General features: G+C 54.1%; 1 protein-coding gene across 1 annotated transcript in view; it reads right to left on the bottom strand.

Moving 5' to 3' along the window:
- Positions 1–5,379: 5,379 nt before the first annotated feature.
- Crhr1 (corticotropin releasing hormone receptor 1) overlaps positions 5,380–11,172 on the bottom strand; it is a 47,680-nt gene continuing 41,887 nt past the window's right edge. The window contains exons 7-13 of the mRNA XM_006970547.3: positions 10,932–11,085; positions 10,652–10,712; positions 7,992–8,064; positions 7,578–7,663; positions 7,240–7,375; positions 7,020–7,061; positions 5,380–6,542 (exon numbers count right to left, since the gene is read on the bottom strand). Coding sequence (XP_006970609.1) covers positions 6,402–6,542; positions 7,020–7,061; positions 7,240–7,375; positions 7,578–7,663; positions 7,992–8,064; positions 10,652–10,712; positions 10,932–11,085 — 693 coding nt within the window. The 3' untranslated portion in view covers positions 5,380–6,401. The remainder of the gene's footprint in view (positions 6,543–7,019; positions 7,062–7,239; positions 7,376–7,577; positions 7,664–7,991; positions 8,065–10,651; positions 10,713–10,931; positions 11,086–11,172) is intronic.

Below are 11,172 nucleotides of genomic sequence, written 5' to 3'. Positions count from 1 at the left end.
TTCCCTTGTTTGTGCGCTTCTGATCTATCCATTAACATAACATTTAATTACATTGCCAACAGTAATTACGACGCCAAGCAAGTTGTCAGAAGCACATTAGGGAGTCAGCACAACGGACTGGCGACCTGCCACCCACTGGGGCAGTGTGCAGGGCCCAGGGAGGGGCTGCCATGGGCTCCTCTGGTCCCTTCTCCAGAATCTTTATTTCCGAGGGGCCCAGATGCATTGCTAAGGGGCCTGGGTCTGGGCGGAGGCTCAGCATGTACAACTGTTGTCAGGGCACGTGGTAATGTCACTTCTTTTTTTGTTTTCTGTTTTTCGAGACAGGGTTTCGTTGTGTAGCCCTGGCTGTCCTGGAACTCACTCTGTAGACCAGGCTGGCCTCGAACTCACAGAGATCCTCCTACCTCTGCCTCCTGAGTGCTGGGATTAAAGGCATGCACCACCACTGCCCGGCAGCAATGTCTCTTCTGAGTGCATCCCTCTACATCAGTGGCTCTCAACCTTCCTAATGCTGTGACCCTTTAATACAGTTCCTCATGATGTGGTGACCCCTAACAATACAATTATTTTCATTGTTACTTCACAACTGTAATTTTGCTACTGTTATGAATTGTAATGGAAATATCTGTATTTTCCGATCATCTTAGGCAACCCCCTGTGAAAGGGTCATTCGGATCATAATCCATAGGTTGAGAATCACTGCTCTAGATCCAAGCACTCAGATGCTGGCCAGACAGGCAGCCTTCACCAAAGGCTACGATCCTTACTAAAGCCCTGCTCCCAATAGGGAGTCTTAGAAATCAAGACCAACACATCCATGGAGCCAGCTATTATTAAAAAACCAACAGCTGAGGATGTAGCTCAGTTGGTAGAGTGCCTGCCTAGTGTGTGTGAAGCCCTGCATTCAATCCCCAGCGCTGCATGCTCCCAAGTGTGGTGCTGCATGCCCGTAATCCCAGCACTCAGGAGGTGGAGGCAGGCGGTTCAGAAGTTCAAAGTTATCCTTGACTTCATTGCAAGCTTGAGGCCAACTGGACTACATGAGACCTTGTCTCAGAACCAACCAACCAATCAACTCAGCCACAAGGGAAGATACAGACAAGCTAGAGCCTTCTGCGCAGCTGCTGAGAACGCAGAGTGGCATGGCCATATGGGAAGCAGGCTGGCAGATTCCTCTTCAGTTATACCGAGAGTTGTAGAAGCTGGCATCCTAGGGAGATCCACCCACAAGAACTGAAATCAGATTCACCGTGGCCAGGGCTGGAGGGGGAGGGATGGGGTTCCCATTCAGGATGATGAAACATTCTGGAAATAGTGTTGTGGTGTATTTTATTGACATATAATAACTAAACACATTTGTAGGCTACGATGATATTAACACCTCAGAATTGTATGCTTTCACATGTTGGAATCTGAGTTTTTATGTTCATGTGTACTTTACCATAAAAAAACTAAAACCAAGAAACCAAGACTTCACTTTGGTCCACTGCAGTAGCACTGTCCCCAGAACTGGTTCATCAGGACTCTGGCGGCCGGTGGGTGCCCTAATGAAGTTGAGACTATGTGAGCACACCGTATTGCTGGTTCTACCATCCCCCATGCAAGATCCTCAGGCTGGGGGTGCCCTAGGTTCACAGAATCCTCTGAACCCTTCACTCCATGTGCCTTTTGTGTCTGGTTCACTGGGGGTTTGGGGAGACCTAGTCAGTCCCCGGTGGCCCAGAACCCCCAGTCCACCAGTTCTGGAACTGTCCTCCTGTCTGTGTGGCTACTCGGTGCCTTTGTTAGTGCCTTCACAGGAGCAGCTGGGACTCTTGCCACCTCCGCTACTCTCCAGGCTCTATTTCTGCAGAATCCTCTAAAGACCTCCAGTTACAACCTTCTGGGTGAGTTCCTGCATTGGCAATGTTGCCTGAAAACCCCACTGCCACCCTCACCTAGGATCTGGGATCTCAGGGGCTCCCCAGGTAGTTTGGGACAAAGTGTCTGCCTTCCAGGGGGACCCAGGTCTAGGTGGCAGCTGGAATATTTATCTTCATCCAATCAAGGCAGCAAGGACTGCAGATGGGGGCAGCGGGTCTTAGCCTAGGGCAGGGACTCTAGGAGGTGGGGAAGGGACCGGGTGCCATAGACCCTCTCCTGGCCTGGCTCAATGGCCCACACCTTTCCAGCTGGAGCAGATCTGGGCCTGGACACTATTTGTGTCCTCCCCATCACCCTGGGAATGAAGGCTAAAGAAGGGACACTTCCATGTTGTCCACCCTAGCTGGGTGTCTGTGGTATTCCTCAGCCTCTCTGGGTCTCTAAAAGGCCCTGCCCCTGCCCTGTGCCTTTGTCCAATGGGTAATGAGGTTGGGCTTCGGGGGTCTGTCTAGAACCCCACAGAGAGACAGGAGGAGTGGCTAGTGGTCTGGAACTCATCTCACGACTGTTCCCTGAATGCGAAGAGCTTTGCAAAACTCACGCAGTCCAGGTCTTCCTCCACCCTGAGCTCCAGGGTCTACAGGGTTGGTGTGTTAGCAGGAGACTGGGAGGCCATGCTGGAATGTGCAGCCAGGGCAGACTGGGACACTGGGAGGTGGGCAGTCTGAGGCTTGTATTTTGCAGGCTCTTTCCACTAGCTCATCTCTGAGTACTACTCGTCAACTGACTGGGAAGCCGAAGAATGTCCCCAAAGGGAGGAGATAGAGAGCCACCTTGCAATGGGGTCTTGCGGGTAAGTGGTGGAATACTGGAACACCTGAGGCTGCCTGGGTTCTCATCCAGCCATGTCACTGCTGAGTACCCTCAGGAAGGCCTCTTATCCTCTCTGGGCTCCATTTTTCTCACCCATTAAATGGGAGAGCAGCAGCTGCTTTATAGGGTTGAATGACGAGCAGTGAGTGTGACCCCCAACTGAGGCCTGGTGTCCACTGACAGGGCTGGGATCAGGGTGGCTGCAGAGGCTCCCTCCTCGTGTTGGGCCCAGCGTGGTCAAATCGGTGAGTTTGAAATCATGGGTGGACCTGGAGGAGATGGATTTGAGGCTAGTGGAATCCTCTGCAGGGGCTGAGTGGATCCTGGATGGGGAACACAAGGCTGACAGTGGCTTCTGGTGACCTGGGCTGTACGGTTTGACATGAAGCATCACTTGAAGGAGGGGATGAGTGGAGTGGAGAAGAGGAGAGACCCTGAGCACACAGCCTCAATTTCTTCTTCCCCAGCTGACCTGGCACTGATGGTACCACTGATGACGCCAATGTGACACACTGTTGGGGTCAGCCTGAGACCCTATGTCAACCTCACTGTCCCTTGGCTCCAGTGCTGCTGTGTGGGTCTTGGCTTTCCAAGCCAAGGCTGGAGCACTCCAGAAAGGGAAGATCCCCGATGTGCAGCCAAGCCTTCCATCCCCAGTCTTGGTTTCCTCTGCTGCAGAATGGGCTGATTCCCCACTGAGTTAAGGATTGGAGAACATGTTAGAATAGATTTGGTAGATGATAAAGCAACCTACAGCGGACCCGGTTAAGGTAAGGTTGACTATCTGAATCCTAAACCCTTTCCCCTCCCTCTTCAGAAGGCAGTTTACCTTGATCTGGCTGTTCCTATCTTAGTCCTAAGGCAAATGCCTCTTCAGCACAGAGGCTTGGGGAACCAGAATCCCTGAGTGGGGACTGTTTTGCCCTCAGGAAGAGAGCGCTTCTCCCCCTGCTGCTCTGTGTCCACCAAGAGAACCGCAGGAGAAGTGAGATCTTTTGCAAGAGGGTGGCTCTCAGGAGACTGTGTTCCCTGGGTGTGATATGGAAAAGCGTTCTTTCGGACATGAGGGACAGATCCATCCTGGGGCCGAAGAGGGCCCTGTGACTCCAGTTGGCAACTGTTCGGCCCTTCCACATAGTGGCGTGGGTCAATCCACTCACAGCCAGAGGAAGATCCCCCCCCCCAACCTCGGAGCAGAATGGCCCCTGATGTCCACTGAGGGGCCTGCCCAGACACTGCCTGAAGCTACTCACTGCTTAGTGTTCCTACTTATCCCCAGGCAGCCTCCTCTTACAGCCTCTGGACAGGAGGCCCGTCCCTCATCTCAACCCGCCCCTGCTCGCTCAGGCACACCAGCTTCTCCGAGACAGCAGGCCCCGGTTTCCTTAGGACACAGGCCCATGCTGCCACATTGAATGACACCTTGCTCTCTCCCTCTTCTGCTCAGGTTGAAAGACAAGAGTGGAGAACCATCTCAGTGTGACTATTTGACTTTCAGCCACTTTAGGTCCCTGCGGTCATCTGGCAGGGCTGTCCTTTGCCCTCCCTAGGCCACCCCATACTCCCAAATTGATGTAGAAGCCTTCAGCTCATGGCTGTCTGGGTGTTCTCTGGGCCTCCCATGCCCACCTCCACTTGAGGGCACACTTCTGTTTGGGTAATCGGCAGGGAGGGCACTCACTCCATGTGTCCTTGAAGAATACACCCCCTCCTCTATCAATCCCCTTGGCACAGCAGGAGGTATGGATCTCTCCAGCCACAGCCATCTCAGTCTGCTCCTGGCATTTCATGCCACGTACCCTCGAATGCAATTGTGTGCATGTGTGTGCATGCATAGGTGACCTTCCTCCCTGGCCAGAGACACAGAGGCATGTCCCAGGTGGCACTGGGACCCTCATGGGAATTCCACCAGTCTCTGTGCTTACAAGGTACAACATGCTGGCTTCTAGAGGCCTGCAGCGTGCTGCCCCGGACAACTCTGCGATCACATGGAGGTAGCCAGTGCAGGGAAACGCATGTCCCTTGGGAGCAGCTCAAATCAGTGAACAATGAGTGGCAGGAGTTGGTGGATAAATATCCCAACTCAGCTCCCTTGCCTCGTGCTCCAGGCTCCTCAGCAAGCCAAAGCTCCAGCCACCTGCCACGGTGCATGTATGCCGCCCGACCTTTCCCTTTCTCTCCGTGCTTGGCCTTCCCCACCTCCGGTCCTGCCTTGGGATTGCCCTGGCAACCACATCTCCATGTCTGCTTTTGGGAAGCCTCCTCACCAAGAACTGTTTTGTTTTGTTTTCCGAGACAAGGTTTCTCTGTGTAGTTTTGGTGCCTGTCCTGGATCTTGCTCTGTAGACCAGGCTGGCCTCGAGCTCACAGAGATCCACCTGGCTCTGCCTCCCGAGTGCTGGGATTAAAGGTGTGCGCCACCACCACCCGGCAAGAGCTGTTTCTTACTAGGTAAGCATTCTTGATCACACCCATATCTTCATGTCTGGAGTCCATACCCTGCCTCCAGCCCTCGGGCTCATCCTGGATGGTGTGAGTGGGATCAGGCTTCATGCTACGCAGTAGTCCCTGATGTCTACTTCTCAGAGGACCCCTATGGCTCACTCCCAGCCCCAGCAGAGTGCAAACCTTCACAAAGGTAGTTGAAAAGATAAATATTATTTATATCACAACCCCCCACCTCGGTCCTGCTGCAGCGCCTCAGCCCTGTGACACAGTGACAGCTGGGCCATTCCATGCCTGGGAGTAAGGGGTCTGCCAGTTAGTTGTCCCAGGAGCCACCTGTCCTGGCTCAGGGCACTTGAGCACAGGGCCCTTCTTGCTTCACTCAGCCTGTGAGCGTGTTCCAGAGGCCAGCCAACAAAACTAGTGGCCTGGGCACCCAGGGGACACTACTGCCTTAAAGGCTGGGGCCACTTGATTGTCCCTCACGGGCAACTCAGTCCCCTTCCCAACCCCCACCTTCTCACAAATCAGAAGACACCCAGAGGCAAGAGGTGGTAGGATTTCAGGGCGAGGGGACTGTTGTTGTCAGTGGGTAAGTGGCAGAAAGCTGGATTGGCCCACAGAATAGTAAACGTCTAAGGGTGCAAGGCAGCAAAGCAGGGCTTTCCGGTGGCAGTGCCATGGTGCTGATGACATTCTGGTGGCTCAGGAGTGGCTTCTAGGGTAGTGGAGTGCTATCTGATGACGCCGCCAGATTTCTACCGCTATCTCCAGGTCCCCTGACTGGACCGTGTGACATTGGTTCTCGGTAGCATCCAAAGGCATCGCCAAGATTCAGAGGCTTCACAATCACAGGAGAGAGTTTCCCATGATGCCCTGGGGTAGCAAGTGGCCTCCCCACAGCTGCTGAAGACTAAAGATCTTCGGTGAGCTGCTTTGGGGAAAGACAGCTTTCACAGGGCCCATTAACCTGCTTCAGGGTTTCTAGCCCCCGGTCTGGTCTCCATTTCCGCTCTCCGAGAAGAATGGGCAGCAGGGAGCCAGATGCTGTGGGCCCAGCCCAATGCTATGAGCCATCGTCTACAGCTGGGCAGGCGTTCAGGTCTGCAGCCCAGGGGTAGGAGTGGGAAGGCCGGCTGCCTCTGCAGACAGGCTCGCCAGGGAGCTTGCATTATTCCCCCAGCCTCAGGACTGGGGGCTGCTCTGTGGCCTGCGGCTCACACTGCTGTGGACTGCTTGATGCTGTGGAAGCTGACTCTGGTGGGGGAGGTGGGGATGGACATGGCGCGGGCCACTCGGGCTCTGATCGAGTGCCTGTCCTGCCACCGATGCCACCTCTTCCGGATAGCAGAGCGGACCTGTGGGCACAGGATGACAGGTGACATCAGAGCTCAGGCTCAGGACACCCCCGCCCCCAGCCCAGCATCCTCTCGGTTGCTACAAGCAGCTACCAGGTGTCACGACAGGATCTGTATAATTCACGTAATTACTACTGTTAGTTTGCTGTTTGTCGAGTCAGTTTTCTCAAGTGAGGAAGGGACACCTTTTTCTAGTCTAACAAAGGTGCCATCTGGCCTTGCCAATACAGAACCCCTACCCTTCCCAACTCCTCCAAAGACAGAGACCCTATCTTCTAGCCACCTCCCATGCCATGCCTAAAGTCAGAAGGGGGGCTGTCCTCACAGATGCAGATCAACAGGGACAGGGACTTCTCAAAGTTCCCTGCAGCAACCCATGGGACCTGGGAAGAGGGAGGGAAGGGAGCCCAGGGCAGAAGAGACATGAGGGGACAGTTTCCGGTCTTGGTAGTCTCAGCCCTGGCCTTAGGTTCTTACCTCACTGTTCAGAAAACAGTAAAACACAGACACGAAGAAGCCCTGAGGGGAAGAGGGGAGTCAGAGGTGAGTGGGGTCTGACCAGCCCAGGTTGCTCCAGCCCCCCGATCCTCCAGGCCTCTGCCAGAAGAATCCTCACTCTTATAGGTGCAAATAGGTTCTCCCAGAGCCAGAGGAGAGAGCTCAGGGAGCTCAGGGAGCTCAGGGAGAATGCAGGTACCTGAAAGGACTCCAGAAAAGAGTTGAAGTAGATGAAGACGACCCTGGAGACCTCATCCTCCCCAGGGTTGACAAAGAACAACATGTAGGTGATGCCCAGGAGGGGCAGCAGCACCAGAGTGGCCTTCACTGCTTTCCTAGGGTGGAACAGAGGCAAGAGTCACAGGCTACCCAGGAGGGGTGAGCCCGCTAGCTCTGGGGAGAGTGATGGGTTTGGGAGATGGTCTCTGGGGTGTCTAAGAAGGTGGAGCTGCAGTTTCTGGGTTGACTGACTGGCTTGGAAGAGAGCTGGTTCAGAGGAGGCTGGTACCTCGGAAGTACCCCTGGGGAGCCAGGTACCTGTACTGAATAGTCTCAGACGTGGTGGATGCCCGGAGTTTGGTCATGAGGATGCGGACAATGTTGAAGAGAAAGATAAAGTTGATCTGTAATTGGAGCATACCAGCAGGAGTGAGGATGGGTGGCAGGGATGGGGACATGTGGCAGGGACACATGCAGGAAATGGAGGTGGGTGGGGGTCGGCGGGCCAGGCCCTCAGTCCTCTCAGCTCTGCTCTTGGTGTTTCTCTGCAGTCACTCACCCTGCCCCTCTTCTCGCTCCCTCTCCCACTTCCTCTTCTTCGGTCCTTCTCTCCCTAACACTTAAAATTCCTGGCCCAGGTTCCCCTCGGTGGCCACCTAGTAGAGGGTCCTTTCTATCCAGATTGTCCCTCCCCATGGTGGCTTGTCTCCTGCTACCTCCCCAGGCTCTTACCAGCAGGACCAGGATCATGGGGCCCTGGTAGATGTAATCAGTGTACACTCCAGGACGTTTGCCAAACCAGCACCTAGAAGACCACAGAAGGAAAGGGAAGGGAGGGGTCAGCAGGGCCCTTCCAGTGGCATAGTGCTTGGGCAGTGCCACAGGGCAGTGCTTGACCAGAGCAGGATCAATGCCACTAGCCAGGAAAGGGCACCCCAATTTCTAAGAAATCCAAGCCAGCGGACTCTGCTTCAGTGCCTCAGTGATCCTATCTGCAAAGTGGATGATACCCTCTGCTGTGGGATGTGATCTTATCTGCAAAGTGGATGGTACCCTCTGCTGTGGGATGTGGTCCTATCTGTAAAGTGGATGGTACCCTCTGCTGTGGGATGTGGTCCTATCTATCTGCAAAGTGGATGGTACCCTCTGCTGTGGGATGTGAAGTTGGAACAAGCTCTGTGGAGGGAGGGCCTGTGAAAAAGGCCCCTGAACAGCCATCACCCTCATCCATGTCGTTGTGACTATTCGTAAAGGACCCTCAAGATGGGACCAACTGTTGCCATTCCCTCATAGGGAGGGGAAGTAGGGAGGGAGGGTCAATGGACCCTTGCCTGAGATTCCAGCCATTTCTTCCTGTACGTTTAGGCCCATTGTCGATAATTTTTGCCCTAACTGCATATAGCCTTATGTCTTAGGAGGTGCTAGAGTTTATAGAGTTAACTGGAGGTGAGACTCCATTTATGTGGCTATAGGAAGTCATTACCCATGCTGTGGGGAAACTTTTTAGTGGCGTGGCTACTTTGAGGTCACCAATGCTCTTAAAAATAACCCTTCACCTATGCCCTGTAAGTGATCCCAGTAAATTCACTGGTTTTCCCAGCTGGACTTCTGTGAATTGCATTTGAGTTTGTCGTTGGACCCCTACAGGGAAGGGGTAGCTGTTTGTATTTCTCAGGGAAAGAACTCTCAAAACATCAAGCCAGAAACAGCCTGGAGCTTGGCCTTAGCCCTGCCATCTCCGGCGCCCACCGAGGGACTCTGGGAGTGGGTGTGGCTAACATGCTCACTGCCCTTCCACCCAAGTGGTTACTAACAGCTAGAAATTTCTGTCGGACTCCATTGGAGAGCAGCCTGTGCAGGAGAGATGCCACAGCCAACATCTATGGCAAGAGGCAGGGCTGCTTTGTAGTCTCCTGAGCTGCCCGTTAGCAAGCTGGGGGAGTAGGTGGGGACGGCAAATCGGAAGTCCTGTGTCCTTATGGATGCAATGGATGCTTCTGCAAACTAGAATGTGAAGTTTGTATATGCGACCCTCTGGCTGTAACAAGTTTGTTTAACACTACTCAGGTCATACACCACTGTTTGTGGGCTCCAAACTGAGGCCTCTGCTCAACCTCCCCCTGCTCCCATGTTCACACGCCCAGAATCCTTCCGTGGCACTGCCTGCATCTGTCCACCAGATGGGGCTTCAGGGCTGCTCAGACCTAACTTTCTTGTTAGCTGGCACCCTTTCTGCTCCAGGGTGGGAAGGGAAGTAATTGGGCTTTCCCTGCCTCTCTCTTCCTTTCTTCTCTTCCCCCTCCCTCACCCCCATCTCTTGCACTCACATTTTCGCATCCTACAAAGCACAGGCACCCCCATCCAGGAATTCCCAAGAGGATCCCCGGGAACACCCCACCCCCACTTCGGTGAACTGGCTTCCTGCAGCCTGCCGCCTACCCTGCCGCTGCGCAAACGCTCCAGCCTGAGGCAGAAGGAACCCTTTCACAAATGTGGATGACACTCTTCCAGACTTCTGGTGCAGCCCAGTGCGGGGAGAGGAGGGCCTGCCACTGTGAACCCCGAGTCAATCAGTCAGCCAGCTGGGATCCGGACATGCTTATGGGCCACAGGGGCTGGCTTCTGCTTTGCCCGGCTCCTCTCACCTTCTCCGTCATTCTATGAAGTTCTCAATCTTAGCTTCACACTGGAACCACCCTGTTACCCAGACCACACCTCAGGCCCACAGCATGGAGCTCTAAGGTGCAGAACTTTCTAGGTCTTCCCATATGATTCTTGTGAGGGGCAGCTGGGAATTCCCACACGTGCAAGCTGTGACTTCAGGGTGGACTGGGAATGCACGAGTCTGCTTTACTAACAACCCAAGGCTTCAGAGAGGAGCTGGAAGAGTCTTTGAAATCACCTGGACCAGTTTCCATTAAACGCACACAATCTTGTTGTAAAACACGCCTTGATAGTAACAAGCATCTGTGTGGCATTTCCTGGGTACCAGGCACGATTCTATGTGCTTGAGTGTGCACGGATGCACTTCTTCCTCACTACAGCTTTGGGATAGTAGCTAGAATGAAGATGCCCATTTCACAGATGAGGAAACGGAGGCCTGCTGTGACAGCCCCAAGGTCACATAGCTACTCAGTGATGGCACAGTTCAGACCCTGGGCTGCCTGACTTTTGGTCTTGCTCTCCTTCAAACTCCAGACAGGTGACAGGCTGAGACCCTGGCTGTCTGGCTGCACCTTTGGCAGAGCACTGGAAAGGACCCTTGAATTGAGGCCAGTGCTCAGCTCTGCCTTTGTTGACGCAGAAGCCACTGTCTTTATAGGACAGACAACAGCCAAAGTTCCCTGGGGGGCACGCTGAAGAGCTAGGCTCTGATCTCGCAAGTGACTTACTTTTCATTGTCGTAGTACAGCTTCCCGATGGCCCATGCCACGATGATGGGGAAAGGTACACCTGAGGGAGAGAGGGGCTGTGGTTGAAACTTGGATGGAAGACCCCAGGACAGCCCAGGAACTATAGCCGAGCAGGGATTTCTGGGAGTTGAGTTCCGATGTTTCCTTCATGGGGATCCCACTACTCTCACGCCTAAGAAGGGTGCACACACCACCCTCCTGACCCGGACAGCCCATGTCCTTGGTGAGGAGACTCAGGGGCAGGGCTGGCCCAGCTCACCCCAGCCAATGCAGATGAACATCCACTTGCGCAGACGGTCGGTGGAGTACGTGAGTACAATGGCCGTGTGCAGGTAGCAGCCCTCGCCAAACATCCAGAAGAAGTTGGTGACGTGGAAGTAGTTGTAGGCAGCTGTCACCAACCTGCACCATCCCTGTCCCAACCAGAGATGACAATGAGCTTGGGGGTGGTCAGGGACAGCGCCCCACCCTCAGGCTCTTTGGGGTCCTTGTTCTGTGGG

Source organism: Peromyscus maniculatus, chromosome 8 (assembly GCF_049852395.1).
Source record: "Peromyscus maniculatus bairdii isolate BWxNUB_F1_BW_parent chromosome 8, HU_Pman_BW_mat_3.1, whole genome shotgun sequence".
NCBI classification, from domain to species: domain Eukaryota; kingdom Metazoa; phylum Chordata; class Mammalia; order Rodentia; family Cricetidae; genus Peromyscus; species Peromyscus maniculatus.
Note: the sequence above shows the minus strand (reverse complement) of the source record. Positions and strands in the feature narration are given on the sequence as shown.